This window comes from Alnus glutinosa, chromosome 14 (assembly GCF_958979055.1).
Source record: "Alnus glutinosa chromosome 14, dhAlnGlut1.1, whole genome shotgun sequence".
Classification (NCBI taxonomy): Eukaryota; Viridiplantae; Streptophyta; class Magnoliopsida; order Fagales; family Betulaceae; genus Alnus; species Alnus glutinosa.
Window position 1 is genome coordinate 12,378,473 of NC_084899.1, and position 18,296 is coordinate 12,396,768.

Consider the following 18,296-nt stretch of genomic DNA (forward strand, 5'->3'; position numbering starts at 1 on the left):
ACGACTTGATAAGTAAATTATTACAAAACCAGTTATGCACTGAGCCTTAGGTGACAATCTATAACTCTTGAATATTAAACGTGAGTTTTCACAAATAAAATGTGTATTGTCTCCATTATTATGGCATTAAAAATGTAATTGAAATTAAAGAAATGGCGAGGCATAATTCTAGAGAATCACTGATATTATAATGCAAGAAAATCATGCTATAAACATGTATTAATTCGAAAAGTTGTACCTTTCCTCAATTCAGACTGGCCTATTTATAGGCAAAAATTTTCAAGTTCGTCCAACCAGATTACCCTCTTGTTAAGATGAAAATGCTTTACTTATTCAGTAAGCAAATTTGACATGTGGTGCTGACACGGTAGATTTTCAACATGTGGCATCTGAAGTGTAACATTTTCTTTTTTGTTTAGACGAGTTACAAGATCATCTAAATGTATTCCTTAATTACTCAGATTTTGGTGTCGCATTTTTGTTATCGATATGTGTCCGTTCAAACAAGCATCTTTCTCATCCAAACGTGATTTAGTTAAAAATGCTCTTTTTGTATTTACCCCTGTCTTGTTCAGACGATTCATTTTCCTCGCCCTTAAGGAATTTAATTCCAACTTATTTCTAAATTTTCAATATATGTACATAAGTGAGTAAATTGGTCATAAATTTTGTTACAAGTGTAAGAATTGTATTGCGGATGTGACCCCAATCCAAGAAGCTACTTTTAACACGAACATCGTGGTCACCTAGCCGGGTGAGTGTATCTTCAAGTTCAAAATCCATTGTATTCGCTTCAAAGTGTTTTTAAAAAGTAATTTATGCGTTTTATAAACCCTTAATTATTATAACTAGCTCATAACCCGCGCTATGCGCAAAATTCTTCATTATAATTTAATTTTAAAACTTATATCACAACATATCCTAAAAGTTTAAAATGATAAGAATGAATAAATTTAATAATTTAATTTTAAGTATTAAGTTTTAAGAATAATAGCCAAATTAAGAACATATCCTAGCATAGGTAATTAGGGTTGAAAACGTAACATTATCATATTTAACCCCCCGCTTAAGCATTATCAAGTTTAATCACCTTACAGTACTATAATTAAGAACAATTACATAATCTTGTTCGAAATTCTATTTCATGACCTAAAAAAGATTAGATAATTGCATGAATTCCAATTTATATTAAAAATTTTAATTTATATTTAAATGTAGCAAGACACAATATCTAATTTTTTAGTTTTGTTTTAGCAAAATAAAGTTAAAAGATTGATATATTTTTAACAATAAATTTATAAATAGTATCATTTGAGCTCATAAATTAAAATATTTATGTAGCGAGAAAATCCATTGCGAAAATAGTACACTTCCGTATAAGATAGAACATATAATTTGACCTCATATTTCAACTAAAAAGTATAATTATAATAGAAAAAAATAGCAAGAAGAAAACATGGTTTAATCTAATCATCAAAGCATTAAAAAAAAAATTATATGATATTGTTAGTCTAATAACTATTATATTTAAATACAAATAAAACTCATTTAATTCTGAACATTTAAAAAAAAATACAGAACAAACTAAATAAAATATCTTTTATGAATACAAAGTAAAACAAAATATTTCAGTAAACATTTAACACAATCAAATAAATTTTCACATCATATGCTTAATATCTCTCTGCTGTTTCAAATGTATTGCACAACAATCAAATAAATTTTTGTCTTGTTTTACTTTCAAAATGCATAAAAACACTTTAACAAATGGCTAAAATTGGAGTAAACACATGGTTTAATATAAATAAACATTAAAGTATTAATATAAAATTAATAGAAATCTCTTAGCATGATACCTATTATATTTCAATACAAATAAAATGCAAATAATTCTGAATGTTTGAAAAAAATAAAAAGAAAAATAGACTTTTTTTTTTAGTGAAAATTTATTCTCAAAGCTATACATGGTTGAAAACGGAAAGTATAAAGAAAAAAAAATAACAAAAAGAATAGCTTGATTATAATTATAAAATTGTATAGCACACAAAGATACAAAAAAGCAACAAAGTTTTTGTTTAAATAGAAAAACCAGACTAAATGAATGTCAAATTTAACCTCCACAAAAGAAAAAATAAAAATAAAAATTAATGGTACAAAATAATTTAAAAACAGAAACAATTTATGGTCAATTAAAAAAAAAATTGAGATATTGTATGTTATAACTAAAATTTAAGATTATCTATGCAAGAGAAAACATATAATTATTTAGTTTTGTTTTAATTAGCAGACAATAAAGTTGAAGGAATGATATACTTTTAAGAATGAATTTTGTAAATAGTATCATTTGACCTCATATTTCAACTAAAAAGTACAATTATATAACAATTCAATTTATAAATTAAAATATTTCTAAAATGGTATTTAGTAAATAATAAAATGACATGCTATCCATAAAGAGATAATCAATATATTGTATTGGATTAAAAAGAAATATTGGATTATACATTCAAAATATTGCATTGGATTGAAAAAAAAAATATATTGGATTATACCTAAAGTACTTTCAAGTTTTTTTTTTATTTGTTGGTCAACGACATACTGTACAAAATCAAAATCAAATACACAATTAATCCAATATTTCAATAAAAAATCAATTACAATTTAGGCAAATTTTACTTATTAACCAAACTCAATTCTTAGATGCACACAATCCAAAATAAAAAGAGTGAAGCTAGCTAGTTGAGATTTTAAAAAAATAAAAAAATAAAAAATATGCCGATTGTTCTAAACAACCTAAAGAACAAATATCAAGGCCATAGCTAGTCTAGAAGATCTAAAAAAAATAAAAAAATAAAAAAATAAAAAATAAAAAATGTATTAATTGGAATAAGTAAAACATGATGTGGAATGTCTAATTAACCTCAAATACAGAACAAGCTAAAGAAAATATTTGTTATGAAGACAAAATAAAAAAATATATTTCAGTAAACATTTAACGCAATCTCTTATTGTGATACCTATTATATTTCGAAACAAATAAAATGCAAATAATTTTGAATGTTTGAAAAAAAAATACAAAAAATTTTATTTTTTTTGAAAATTTATACGCATAGCTATACATGGTTGAAAATTGAAAGTATAAAGAAAAAAAAATAGCAAAAAGAATAATTGAATTCTAATTATAAAAATGTATAGCACATAAAGATTAAAAAAAAGAAAAAAAAAAAAAAAAAAAAAAAAAAAAAAAGGCAACAAAGATTTTGTTTAAGTAGAAAATTCAGACCGGGTGAATGTTAAATTTAACCACCACAAAAGAAAAAAGAAAAAAAAAAACATTAATGGTACAAAATAATTTAAAAACAAAAACAATTTATGATCTGTTTAAAAAAATTAAAATACTGTATGTTATAATTAAAATTTAAGATTATATATATGCAAGAGAAAACATATAATCCATTGTCAACCACTGAGAGTTATCAAAAGGCAGATTTTTTTTTTTTTTTTTTTTTTTCTAAATGCATTAGGGTCAAAATTATTGTGAATTTGTGAGATAAGCCTGAAATAACTAAGCTTATTCCAAGTTATGAGTAGATTAGATCTTTTGAAGAATGATTGAGGTGGAGAGAAGGGTAAAATGGGAAAACTCCTGAGCATTCACGTGATGTGATGGGATAAGAAGATTATGGATTGAGGGCTTGAGGTGGGGAGAAGGGCAGAAGTTAAAATATAATTTTGACCCTTTCTAGCATTCACGTGATGCCATTAAGGAGAGGATGGATTGAACTTTGAAGTGGGGAGAAGGGCAAAAGGAAAAAAAAAAAAAAAAAAAAATTGACGGAAAAAAATTTGAGTAAATTTTTATGAAGCATCTCGAAACCTTGGGAGAGGTGTTGATGGATTGAGGTGAAATGCCTCTGTCGCCAAAGCAAATAAAAAGAAGCAAAAAACACCATATCTGATTTCAAAACGCCTATATTTGATTTCAAAGAACGAAAGGATACCCGGGTTTGTTTGATATAGCGCTTGCAACATGAGGATGGCGAGGTTCGAGGAAATGGCGGAGCTGTTAGAGAAGCAGCTGGCTTCTGAGATATCGAAGATGACCTTGGAGGAAGACTTAATTGACCCTCGCTCACGCATTCAGCCACTATCTCAATTTGACGAGTATCACCGAAACTCATCACAGGTATATGGGTCTTATTGATGATTAGTTGGTTTTAGAAAGATTAGATGAAAATACTTCATTGCGTCAAGTTTCTTCTTTTTCTTGGTTGCTAAAAAAAAAAAAAAATAGATATATGGAGTTTCTTAATTTCAGTTTTTGAATTTGAAAAAGGCTTTGCAATGTTTTTTTTACATTTTCTCGACATGAAACCCACAAATAAATATAAAAGAAATCTAACTTATCAAAAAAGAATAAAAAAGAAACGTATAAAAAGAAAACTTACTCAGAGTGTGGAAGAAAACGTAAGAAACAGAGTGAAGAGAGTTTTAGAGGATGTCTCGTTTTAAATCCAGTAACACGAAGAAATCAAAACGCACGAAAACTAACATTTAAAAAAAAATAATGAAAACGTTTGGAAAAAATTGAACGAAGAAATCAAAACGAATGAAAACAAACATGGAATGTGGCAAGGCACTAAGAGAATTAGCATCTGCAGTACGAGAGGCATTACTGTCAACGTTTCAAATGAAGAAATGGGTTAATTAAAGGGTAGGTTCAGTTTTTACAATGACCTGTTCATGCCACGTGTCCATAGTTTAGGCTCTCTCAAAGGCAAAACTCAGCTTTTATACACATATATATATATATATATATATATATATATATATATGATGTGCATTTTATTTTCATGGGTGTCACACCTTTTTTATACATGGTTAAATTTCATACAAGCTTATGTGTTCCAAATCCGTGGTCAAATGGAAGGAGAGGGGAGATACTTAAAGAATTAAATTGGAAGTGAGCTGCTCCCGACTTTGGGAAGCACAAAACGAGGTAAATTATCGAAGGGTGCAATTCAACCTATAAGTACGATTAATAAAGCAAACCGAAGCAGCACAGAATATTAGACCACCTCCTGCTGCCCCTGCTTTTGAAAGTAAATGCGAGTAGAGCTTGCCGATGGAATTTGCAAAATCGACTTCCACAAATTCAGCTTAACAAGCGAAAATAGTAGTCGAGGCTTGTACGATTCAAATCCAAAGATTTTTTTTTTTCTTTCTTCGTAGAAACAAATTTTTAAGTAGCTCTTTGATTCTGATTTAGAAGTACCAAGGAAAATATTAAGTTAGTAATATCACCAAAGATACTACAGCATGGGGGATCCAATCGCTTTCTCGTACCTCAATCCGCCAACAAAATTAATGAGTGGAAACAAAGGAAATTGCCTATGGAATTGGCTATGTGCATGTCTACAAATAGTAACATGGCCTTTTTTGTATCAAGTAACTGAAGTTGCACCTCTAAACATAGTCTTGAGTTTTCAGATTTCCCCATGTCCACTCAAAGAGTCCTGAACTTGAATGTTCTTACAAAATTTTTATGGTCCATTCATCTCCAATCCGGACACCAGGCTTGCGGATAGTTACAACGGCTGAGCCACGTCCCCATTGAAGCCATAGTGGCCCCAATTCAATGCTAACCTTTTGATTTGTTGGCTCAATTAAAGCGCTCTTTGGCCCAGGAGCATGTCCTAGCAGTACAATCCTCTCAACAACAGATTCTGAAGAAAATTGGGATTTACCGGGGGAAGTGGTTGCTAGATTTACAGACGTCAGTTTGCCACCTGAGAACACAAAGCGGCGATGAATGTAGGCACCATGCTCAAATTCAAAGCTTTTGCCATCATCAACATAGAGTTCGCCTTCAGCTTCTTGGGAGCTATTAAGAGCTATCACCTAAAGTAGACACGAGAAATTAGCAATAGCAGTCCCGTATGATATTAGTAAAGCTAATAGCTTGAGATAAAAAGAGTTGCTGTTAGCAACAACTGTTGTTATTAGCGGAAGTCATGCAGAAAAGACAAATGCTTCATCATTGAGAAATGGATTCGAAGCTCCAAGTTCCACATCATTTTCTGAATCAAGTGTAACCGCTTAATGGTTCAATGATTATTGCAATAACCAAAGAAAATCCACATGTTATTCAATCTTTCCCAGATTTCAATGCAAAGATGCATTAACAAGCACCATAATAATTGAATAAATGTGCAAAGTGACAGTAAGGACTAGTTCCAAAACCCAATAATTTTTCACGATCTTAATCCATTTTATAAACCATAATTAATAAAGTGATACACCCTTCAAACAAAAGTTATAACATTTTAAAGAGCACCTAACATTGATTACTGCTCAGAAAATGATCAGTATCTTGTTTGTCCAGAAAACATTACTCTTAAGACAGCTTTGACATTTTCTTGTTCTTATGTCAAATATGAGAGGAAAATTAGCATTCAAAATTTTTTGGGCCTCTTTGGAGAATTACCACATTCAACCAGTCAAAATATTCGACCCTGCTCTCATAGTCAGTGAAATAATTAGTAAAAGACACTTTTTCATATTTCCATGTACAAGACAAGGCTTAGGTATGGGCACTAGATGTGTCCACCACATGACGTCTAAAACCCAATTTTGCATAGAATTCCTGCTAACTGAATACATCAAATCTCGAAGCATGCACCAAATTCAACTAGCCACTTAATGAAGACTAAACCTGATTTCTCCCATGTAACTGCAGAATGTTGATACTTAAAATTCCTGTGTTTAACAATCATATGTTTTCTGAAGTGGAAAGCAGGCACGACTACTTTATTCTCCATTAATAACGTACCCTTTTATTGTTGTAAATGTATCCTCAACTCTTAAGATACAATAAACAAACCAAAAGTTAAGGCCTGACATCTATAACCAATCTCTTAATATTTGAATGGAAAATATGAATCAGTCACATGCCAGAAAGAATAACACTATGTTTTTCTAATTTTCTAAGCGGCCTGTTCAATTTTAATTAGGCTTCTCATTAACGGTAAAGTTTCCTTATCCACAAGAATAAATATTTATTTGTGCTACTAATTTAGGTAAGTTATATCAGCATCGAATACATACCAGAGTGTATGGATCATTCACCATCTGTGTGGAGCTCCGCCGAAACCGGTCTTTCCTTGATATGATGGTTCCGGCCCTTTGGAAGGCGGGAATACTGTCTTCTGAGACAGCCAGCTTGTGGGTCATGCCTCCCTTATATGCAGTTCCACTTCTCAGGTCATACCAGGATTGTTTACCAGGTAAATACACTGATGCGTGTTTAGCTCGCTGAGAAGGTATCCAATAGTTTAGTTTGTGATAGCACAAAATGTTAAGGAGACAAGAGGGAGGATAACTTTCTAATTAGATATAACACTAAAATATATGGTCACAGCAGTACCTCAGTATAAATCCCTTGCACCATAATACTGTTTCCAACCATGAAAGCCTCATCATTGCTGAAAGTAGCTTCCTCAGAAGGGAACTCCATCCATAATGGACGGATAACAGGAACACCACTACTGTTTGCCTCTCTGAATAATGTGTAGAAATATGGCAGCAATGTGTAGCGGACATGTATGGCATCTCTTATAAGTTCTGTATTTCGTTCTCTGCAGTGATGTAAAAGACAATGGGTTTATTATATAAATAACAAATCTTTACTTATCCAACAAAACAAAAACAGCAGATCTTTAACACTGGGCTGGCTGGAACTGAAACTGATGCACACAAGGTTAGAATGACTAAAAGTTGTTATTAAATTAGATGCCCAAATTGAGATATTTGTAGCATATGCAACTTCAAACATTTAAAATGAGGTTTTTAAATGACTTTGGACAAGCGCTATTCAACTCAAACACTTGGTCAAAGGGTACCGGACAATAATTAAACACGTCTGCTCAATTCAATTTGAGCCTGCATAATAACCCCAAGAGTCCATGAAGATTATTATTCTAGGTATGAAACATTCTAAAATAACACGTTAGCTAAAAACTTTATCTCCCTGCAGTCTTTATATTCATTTACAATTATATTCTCCCAGATAGAGTAGATCATGTTATATCATTGAACTGGTATGTCTTTATAAGTTCCGGAACACCAAATAGAGAGTAAAAAATGTAGAAATGCAAACAAGGCTTAGTACACTGTCTAAATAACTTTCTTGGCAGAATTTCCATGGAACAAACTTTTTTAACAGATCAAATAACGAAATATAGCATACTAGACAATGCCATCATGGCACAGTGGTCAATGCATCAATTGGGTGGGGTTGAGCCATGCTTCTCATTCTCACCATTAACCAGCAAAGTCTATGTACTACTAACAGTACTTTGGTAGGAAAATTGAGTTACTTAAGTCTTGAACAGTATTCTAGCAAAAAAGAAAAAGGGAGCTTTTTCTTTTCAAAATTTCTTGATAAGTAAGAGAAAGGCAAACTTTGCTTGAATAGAAGCAGACATCCTACCCAAATAACCATGGTTCACGTCTTTTTGTGTCATGATGGGCATGGCCTCTAAAGAAAGGATAGTAAGCACCTAGTTGATACCAGCGAACTAATAATTCAGGCTCAGGATTGCCAAAAAAACCACCAACGTCTGCACCTGCAGAAAATCATACCAACAATCACCATTTGTAAGAAAAAGAAACCTTCTTTTTTTTTTGAATTGGCAAGTAAAACACACCCAGTGGGTCTTAAATACATGACCTCACTCTTCCCCTCACACTTGCAAGCGAGGAGGTGCTATTTGAGCAAGAGCTCATTGGGTTTTCTTTAGACAAATAAATCAAACTTACCAGAGAATGATATTCCAGTAAGACCAAGTGTCAAAATCATTGGGACTGAAACCCTGAGATGATCCCATTCCGCTGAGTTATCTCCCGTCCAAACTGCTCCATGCCTTTGACTTCCAGCAAATAATGCTCTTGACAAAACAAAAGGCCTATCCTTCCCATCTCCACGTTTTACAAGCCCATCAGCTGTTGCCATGTGGAAGTAGTAACCATAGGCATTATGTAGCTCCCGATGCTCAATGCCTCCATAATGCAAAGCATCTCTCGGCATTGTCAGCTGGTCATAATAAAGTTAAGGCATAACCTTCAAAATTTTCTGAGGGAGCAGTATTATCTTTTTTTTTTTTTTTTTGATAAGCAAAAATTTATTGAAAAAAAAAAAAAGCGTAGTATCTTCTAAGTACACAGGTAGTATACTCAGGAGAGCCAAAGCTAACCCGCGAAAACTCAACATCAACCACAAAAACTAAACCCTAGAAACCAAAAGAACACCCAAAAAATAACTCACAAAAGAACCCAAACAAACGCACCCACAAAATAAACCAAGAAAAAACCACCTAGAAACCGAAAGAGAACCCGAGAAACAACCCACGAAATCCACCAAGGCATACAAACCTACAACATGTGGGCCTTGCCTTTTCTACACCTAGAAGAAGCTTTAACATTGCCATAATTGACGGAACGTTACAGATTCTGAAGCTCCCTCTTTTTTTTGTTCTTCTAGCGCTCAATCATCTCGCCCCAAATAGCCCTAAACTTCTCGCCTTGATCCTCATTCACCACCCACTCCGCAGACACCCTCTCCCAAAGCTCATCAGCCTTCTTCCAATCATCTATCTCCCAATTGTGGTCAAAATCGACAAGCAGATCCTGGGTTTGGGAGAATCCATTTCCTTCAATGGATGAAGGAACAATGCATCCACTCAAAGAGGAGGGAGATCCTACCACCCCGACATCGTTTACCTCCCGAGGCAAAGCAGGAACAAACCCTGAGCTGCTAGGCAAAGGGGCATCATCAATTAGTGATATTCTTCAAAATCTATATAAAGATTTTTCTTATCAATTTGCGTGGTCGTGCTATCTTCTCTGTATTAGTCCCATTTTATCAAATGTCTCCTAGAGACCTTGTAATTAGTTTAGATTATCCAGCTTCAACACTAACAAAAGTAGAAAACCTCAATCTCTCACTTGAGCATATGGTCATTTCCTCCAATATAAAAGTAAATTACTGTTTAAAGGTAGTTATGACAAAATAGGAAAAAAATAACATAGGGCCGACATTTTTAATGAGTGATACAATTGACCTTTCAAAAAGAAAAATTCTATATTCAACTCTTTTAAACAACATGATAATGTCAAGATACTCAATTTGTCCCAAAATAGATGGAAGTTTGCCATAAGACACTTTTTAATGAATAATAAATAAATAAACAAAATCTTCCTTAAATGCCCCTACGTAGACAAAGAAAGGTGAGTTCAAATTTGAAAAATAAAAAAGTGTTTCAAATTTAAGAGTAAAAAAAAAATGGAGAAATATTTTCTTTTTTGGAACTCCCATATAGTTTTTTTTTTTTTTTTTTTTTTTTTTGATAAGTAAGAAAAACTCCCATATAGTTTGTGATAATCCAAAAGGGTAAACGCCTCATCTATTTTAGAACGGAGGGAGTAACACTTTTTTTAATGCTTGCAAAACTAAATTCTTCGGTCTCTTCTAGCACTCTTCTAGCACTCTTCTAGCACTTGCCCTTCGAGATCCGAACAAATTTCTGCCACTATATTTAAGAACCAAATATGAAAATTGTAGATTTTGTCTAATCCCTCCTATTAAAAAGAAAAAAGGAACAAAAGTAAAAGGCATTCATCCGAATTTGCATCCGATTGTTTCTATAGTTTTCAAACAGCTACCAATTATCAATTGAGCAAACACTTCTCAGAACCAAAACATCACCTTGAAAAGACACATGCAAATTTACTGGTGCTTCATTACTAGCAAAATTAGAAAATAAGTAGACTCCATAAGTTTTAGCATGTAATTAGCACTTCCTTTGATTCCTATAGAATTGCTAGATATACTGGGCACATATTACTTGCTGGCATGGTGATGGTTTCCACATAATGCACATACCATGTATAGACGAGGCTCACTTTCAAGTAGATAATCTTGGTCCCATATCACATTTTTCATATGAAGATTGTCAATTTAGTACACACCATCGTGTTTCTTTTCCATCTAGGTTGGTTCGTCAGGTTTCTAACCCATTTGAGTTAGTTCATTCTGACGTATGGAATACATTTAGTGTTGCATCCAATAAATTTCAGTATTTTGTCCCCTTTGTTGATAACTACTCTGGTTTGACTTGGTTGTTCTTAATGAAAAATCGTTCGAGTTAATGTCCAATTTCCAGCTTTTTCGCAAAGATATCAAAACTCGATTTAATCAGAAAATTCTAGTGTTACGATTTGACAATGACAAAGAATAAGTTTTGCATTCCTTTTCCTTATTCTTATCTGACAAAGGCATTGTACACCAGAACACTTGTCCTCACACGCCACAACAGAATGGTGCTGTTGAGTGCAAGAGCTAACACTTGCTTGATGTTGCCTGAGCTCTCCTATTTCATATGCATGTACCCAAACGTTTTTGGAATGATTAAGTGCTAACCACATGCCATCTCATTAACAGAATGCCTTCCATTCTCCTTGATGGAGCCTCTCCTTATTCCATCTATAATTTCCTTCCTCTCCAGTCTTCCCTTTGCCTACTAGAGTTTTTGAGTGTTTGTTATGTTCACAACCTTGGACCAGGTTTTAACAAACTTGATCCTCGTTCCACTAAGTGTGTCTTTCCAGGTTATTCACGAACTCATAAGGGCTATTAGTGCTACTCTCCAGTCTTCCAGTGCTACTTTACAAGTGCTAATGTTACTTTTGTTGAGTCTCCATCATATTTCTTTGGAGCTAATTCTCTAAAGAACTATCAATTCGAGTTGTCTTCTCTATCTTCTATCTCTTTTCCGACTCCGAGTTCCTAACCTTCCTCTTTTGTTCACGTATCTTCCCCCCTGTCGTTGCCTCCAGAGGCTCCAGCTCCATTTCAGGCATATTCTAGCATCGACGGCCGATAGCTCCAATGATCCATTGGTTGCAAATGAGTATAAACTATCAAATATCATCCTGATGGTTATGTTGCTAGCCTCAAGGCTCGTCTGGTTGCTAAGGGCTACACTCAAACCTGTGGTGCTGACAATGATGAGACATTTTCTCATGTGGCAAATATAAGATCTCTTTTATTCACATGTTGGTTTCTTGTTGCCAATCTAGACTCTTTATTTATTAGAGGTAAAGAATGTCTTTGTCAATGGTGATGTACTTGAGGAGTTATATATGGAGCAACAACCTATGTTTGTTGCTAAGGGGGAGTGTTGAGGCAGTGTCTGCAAATTGAAGAAGGCATTATATGATCTCAACCAGTCACCAAGAGCATGGTTTGGAAAATTCTCTAAATTCGTAATGGACATTGGTCTCCATCGGTGCCAAACAGATCACTCAGTGTTTCACTTACATACTGCTACTGGGTATATCATACTACTAATTGTCTATGTAGATGAATGGCATTATGATTACTGGAAATGACTTTGGCAATCAACAAACTAAAACAATTTTTACAACAATGCCTTCACACCAAAGATTAGGGCAAACTTTGGTACTTATTTAGAATTGAGATTGCAAGGTCAAAGATAGGCATCAACTTATCTCAGAGGAAGTATGTACTTGACATTCTCGACGAAACTAGATAGTTGGGTGCTCAACCAGTTGATACTCCTAAGGATTCAAATCATAAACAGGTAGGAGAATGGAGAGTTATTCTCGAATCGTAGCAAATACTGTCGACTAGTTAGGAAACTCAGTTATCTCACCATCACAAGGTCATATATCTCATCAGTTAGTGTGGTGAGTCACTTCTTAGAGGCTCTGAAACTTTCACATTGGGACGCTGCTATTCGTATTGTTCAATACCTTAAAAGAGCCCTAGGACGAGGCATACTATTTAGAAAAAATGGTCATCTTAGCATGGAGGGCTTCAGTGATGCAGACTGGGCAAAATCACCTTCAAATTGAAGGTCCACTGTGGGATATTGTACCTTTTTGGGAGGAAATCTCGTAACATGGAAGAGTAAACAGCGTAGCGTAGTTGCAAAATCAAGTACAAAAGTAGAGCATAGGGCTATGGCTCAAACTGCTAGTGAGCTAATTTGGTTACAACACTTTCTTCGAAAGATAGGCTTCCCAACACCTATTCCTATTCCACCATTTTGTGATAATCAAGTTGCTCAATAAATTGCCTCCAACCCTATGTTCTATTAGAGGACTACACACATTGCAGTAGATTGTCAATTTGTCCGAGATGAAATATTGAAAAAAAGTAAAGCAAATTTATTAAACACGCAAGGGACGCAACTCAAGTACCCGGGAAGTATACAAGAGAAAACACCAAGCAAGATTGAGAACAAGGAAAAAGAGCACAAAAGTCTACAAAGTTAGAGGCTTGATGTTGCTTGATGTTCCTTCGGTGCTGGATGGTAGTTTCAGGAAAAGATTGGTTGAGTCTGCGGGTGGTGTCCAGCCTTTCTCTCCTTTGGAGTGGTCTCTATTATGTTCCACGGTGGGGTTCAGGTCCAAGGGGCAAGAGGATAAGACTGGCTTTCTCCTCTGCCCTTGATGAGGAGCATATTTAGGAGGATAAACTTGTGGGTTGAGAGCTTTAGGGGCTTAGGGGTTTGCTTTGTTTTGTGGGATGTTGTTTGGGGCGGGTTGGTGTTGAGGTGTTTGTTTCTCGTATACTTCGTATGTACTATGGGCGCCTTACACTATTATTTATAAAATTTTGCACTTACTTATCAAAAAAACATCAACATATGTTAAATGAATCCAAGAGTACAAGATGCAAGTGTCTATAGGAGCCAATTTGCTCACGCCTTAGATTTCAGGACGCATAAAGACATAAATTGTCTTACTTGTCCAACTGCTAGGAATGCCTGACCTAGACAGGCCAGAGATAAGAGATCTCACATATTAAAAGATGCCAATGCAAAATTTTACAAATCTGAAAATAGGAGCAATAGAAGTATACCCAAATAAGTAAATCTTTTTCAAGCTCAACCAGTTAGAATACAATAGGTTATTCCCCCTGAATCTCATTTGGAATGAGATTCTTCTACATTGGAGGTTCTGCTAGTGCTGAAGAAAACCCCAGCTATTTCAAATGTAATGAGACAAACACTCTATACACTAAGTCAAAACAGCAATATAGGAAATGTTCATCCACTTATTCAAATTAATTCGGAGAAAATATATCTTAGCCCCCTAAACTACCACCACACTTTCACTTACGCCTACAAACTTTAAAAAGTGACATCGAGACCCTTTATACAACCATCACATGTCAAATTATACACCTACGTGTTTTTCTCCCCAAAATACCCTAGAAGTTATTAAAAAAAAATTAAATAAAAAAATAAGGGGGCTAATATGAAAAGGGCCACCCATTTTTGGTATTTTCAATTTTTTGTTAAACTTTTTAATAATTTTAATTTTTTTGTCAAATAGTTATTTTTTAAATAACTTTTAAGGGTATATTGGGGAGAAAAATGCAATAATGTCTAATTTGAGGCAGGGTGATAGTATTCCGCCCCAATGTCACTTTTAAAAATTTAGAGGCGTAAATAAAAATGTAGTGGTAGTTCATGGGCTAAACTACATTTTCCCCAATTAATTTCAATTTGATTTTCAAATGACCTACTAAAAAAGTTGATTATTAATTAAGATCTTATCCAATAAGCCTCTCATACAAAAGAGCCACTTCAATAGAATCAAAATCATTCCAACCTTATGCTCCAAAAATTTATAGAAGATGTCCATTATTTTGAAAAGAAAAAATGTGTATACATATAAATACGTAAATTGGGGGGGGGGGGGGGGGTGGGGTGTTGTTGACGGGGTAAAAGAAACACACAGCATCAAAAAGGAAGAGCGTATTCCTTTTATCCTTCTATCAATGGCACGGAAAAACTATAATAAGGATTCACGTATGCAACTAATTTTAAATGGAAGTGGTTTAGCATGCCCACTATCGGACTGATTAGTTGCATGTATTGTCATACTAAACCCTTCACATATCCACTATTAAGCATTTCAATAGTGGAGATGACGAATGAATTCAATCCCAAGCATTTCATTCATGTTATCTAGCAAAAGTCAGAATACTGAGATGCATTCACAAGCCAGCCACCATCTTCGAGTATTATTCATGACAACGAAATAACCAACCAACAAAAGCATGGAAGAGGAAGAAAGACAGAAGTTAAGCGAGTAGCATACCTCTGGACCATTAAACACAGAGGGCTCATTCATGTCGTTCCAGATATACAGTGAAGGCGTCGAACCAACATAGTTCTCAAAAGAGAACCTGTCAGCCCACCATGACCTAATCTCCGGACTCAAGATATCTGGGTATGACGAAGAACCAGGCCAGCACCACCCATCGAAATCGCTCCCACTCGCATCCTTGACATAATACCCCTTCTGGGTGGCCTCCTTGTGCACATGATACGAGTCGTCCCTCTTAATATGAGGATCCACAATCGTAACCATGTGCCTCCCTTTGGCAGCCAACTTCCCCTGCATCTTCTCCGGGTGCGGGAAAAGCGTCCTGTCCCAAGTGAAGTACCTCTTTCCATCCGCGTGCTCGATATCGAGCCACAGCACATCGTAGGGGATGTTGTGCTCGTCGAACTTGGAATCCACATGCTCAACATCCTCCTCATCCCTGTAATTCCACCTACATTGGTGGTACGCTGTGGCGAACAGCTGCGGCATCGCTGGCATGCCAGTCACACTCGTGTACTGTTTAACGACGTCCTTCGGCCCTGGACCCATGAAGAAGAAGGCGTCCACAATCCCCGCCTCGCTCATCCACAATGTATCGATCCTGCTCTTCTCCGACGGCAGCGCAATCCCCGACTCCGCATCAGCCCACCCGGTTGCCATCACATCAATCTGCATCTCCGCCGCATTCAACCAGAAGAACCCCGAAGTTCCGCGGGACTTACCATGCGAAATCATGAACGGAATGGAGCCGTAGATGCCGAAGGGCGAGTCGTGAATGTATTCGAACACGTCTAAGTTGAACAGCCTATAGGGTTCAGAGTCCTCCAACCCGGGGCCTCTGGTGGGCTTGAGAGCGTGGCTCGAGGCGTGCTCCGGAATCCCGTACACGAAATCGGCGCCGTAGAACGACACGTCGAAGCTGATCGACTGCGGGCCGTATGGCCTCGTGTCGGTGTGCGTTCGAAACCTTTCTTCCCAATCCTCGCCTTCACTCTTCGCTCGCAATTGCTCGAAATCAAACAGGCCGTGGGAATTGAGGGAAATCACGCGATTACCATTGCTCTTCTCGCGCACGTAAACCTCGAAAGGATCGTGGCGGAGAACCGCCTCGTAGCCGTCCGACAAGTACACGATCGAGGAGGGCCCCGCGTCGCCGTTGATCGTCGCCGTCGAAACCCTCTGGAGCCAGAGCTTCTTGCTGGAGAATTCCGGGACGATCACATCGGGGACCTCGAAGCGCTTCTTGGGTGGGCCCAGAGAAGGATCCTCGTCGATCCTGAGCCGTAGGATCCCGTCCTGGTAGGCAGAGAGAGCAAGAATCAAGGGCTTGATTTGGTCAGGGTCTTGCTCATGGTGTGGAGTCTTGGGGACGAGCTTGGCGGTGAGGTCGCCGTTGGAGATGGAGACGTCACGGGCGATGAGGGAGCAGAAGCCGGGCTTGCGGGCACGGGCGTGTTTGCAGAAAGGGGTCTGGTTGCAGTTTCTGAACTCTTCTTTCTTCCAGGAGAGGACTGGGCTGAGGTGAAGACCCAGGACGAGGAGGAGGAGGAAAAAGAGATTGAGGTTTTTCATTGGGGGTTTCATGGGTGACTTGGCATAGTACGGTAATGGAGGAAATTAGAACCCTAGAAATGGAGTAAGAGACGAGGAGGAGAATGGGGATCCGTAGCTGTGGAAGAGCAGTGGACTGCAACTGAGCTGTAGAACGGCTTGTGTGATCCTTTCGGTAAACGGGACCTCCGGATAAAAAAAAAAGTTATTTTCTGCAAAATATTTGAAAAACTACAATTAAATTAATTTAAAAAAAAAAAAAAAAAAAAAAAAAAAAAAAAAGGGGGTAAATGCCTTTTTTTACTTCTTTGCGTTTTTAACAAACTGATTCTGTTTGTAAAAAATAAATAAATAAACAAACAAATAGATTCTGAACTTTTTAAAAGCGATTAAAAAAATATTATTTATTGTTTTACTTTTTCTGTCCATGATTTGTTCAAAATACTAGGGTTAAATGCATTTTTTTGGTACTTGTAATAAGGGTCATTGTCAAATGGCCGCCTCGATTTCAGAAAGTATCATAAGTGATATTTGTCGTTAATTGAAATACCCACTTAAAACCCCCGTTCAGATTTTGTCTATTTTTTTTTTACGGTTATCCATGTCACCCTCTTAACATCGTAACACGTCTCGTATGCCACATTTTTAGGCAAATCAAAATATCATATAACATTATTGTGTATCACAAGTGGTACCTATGTTTTGAATGCTACATATGGTGTAGAAAATAATAATAATAAAAAAAATGTTAAGTTTTAACTCTTCTCCCCAAATCACACGAACTAGTTATCAAGAACATTTGTCTTTTCGATTGTCTTTCCAAATCGACCGATTTTGTAATGGTAGCTTGTGTTTTTACTTTATCTTCCCAAATCGTAAGAATCTCCGTAAACAGATCCAGTGTTTACAACATGTCACCTCAATCATAGCTTGATTTGTTTTGGGTAAGAAAAAGGAAATGCTGGTCTTTGGATTCCAATGATAGATAAAGATGAAGTCATCTTCGTGTTTTTCCTCGGCTTGGTGTGGTATGGAGTCTTTGGCAAAAATTGTGGCTTAATCACACCATTGAAGACTTCATGAACTGAGAAAAACCATGGCAGATGATTTTGCCAATATGATCCAAAGAAGGTAAGTTTTTTTCCCATAAGGGAAAATGTCCATATTGTTGGGATTGTAAGAATTGTTATTGATATGATAAATCTCCAATTTTTTCTCTTTGATGCAGAGAAATTCAGCTTGCCCTTTTTTTCAATGAATGGACCCTTCAACTTCTAATAGCATTTGTGAGAGAGGTCTTACATGTGCTGTTGAAAAAGCTCAACAACCTAGACCATGAAAATGAGACACTCATGGAAACGGTTAAAATCTTAGAGAATGAAAATGTCAAATATATGGACAAAGTTAAGCAACTGAAGATGCAGCTAGAGAAGGAAGGTGACATATACACAGAAAGAGTTTAGTTTCTGGAGAAGGAAAATGACATATATAGGGCAAAAGAGAAAAGGTTAATCCTAACTTTGAAGTTGTCATTGTTGGTT

General features: G+C 35.8%; 1 protein-coding gene across 1 annotated transcript; it reads right to left on the minus strand.

The window, feature by feature from the left end:
* Window positions 1-5,323: 5,323 nt before the first annotated feature.
* Window positions 5,324-16,938, minus strand: LOC133856965 (probable glucan 1,3-alpha-glucosidase). The gene is made up of 6 exons (XM_062292035.1): window positions 15,196-16,938; window positions 8,821-9,094; window positions 8,492-8,627; window positions 7,427-7,637; window positions 7,108-7,314; window positions 5,324-5,901 (listed from the first exon to the last, which is right to left on the minus strand). The coding sequence occupies exons 1-6, from the start codon at window positions 16,786-16,788 to the stop codon at window positions 5,533-5,535; spliced, it is 2,790 nt and encodes a 929-aa protein (XP_062148019.1). The 5' UTR covers window positions 16,789-16,938; the 3' UTR covers window positions 5,324-5,532.
* Between the last annotated feature and the right edge of the window lie 1,358 nt (window positions 16,939-18,296).

What these genes read in the sequence shown, in the direction of transcription:
- LOC133856965 (XM_062292035.1), bottom strand. Translation starts at nt 16,788, where the DNA reads ATGAAACCCCCAATGAAAAACCTCAATCTCTTTTTCCTCCTCCTCCTC. An exon ending in TACTGGAATATCATTCTCTG is followed by an intron (nt 8,628 to 8,820) that starts GTAAGTTTGATT and finishes GATTTTCTGCAG; the next exon opens with GTGCAGACGTTGGTGGTTTT. An exon ending in TGAATGATCCATACACTCTG is followed by an intron (nt 5,902 to 7,107) that starts GTATGTATTCGA and finishes TGTCTACTTTAG; the next exon opens with GTGATAGCTCTTAATAGCTC.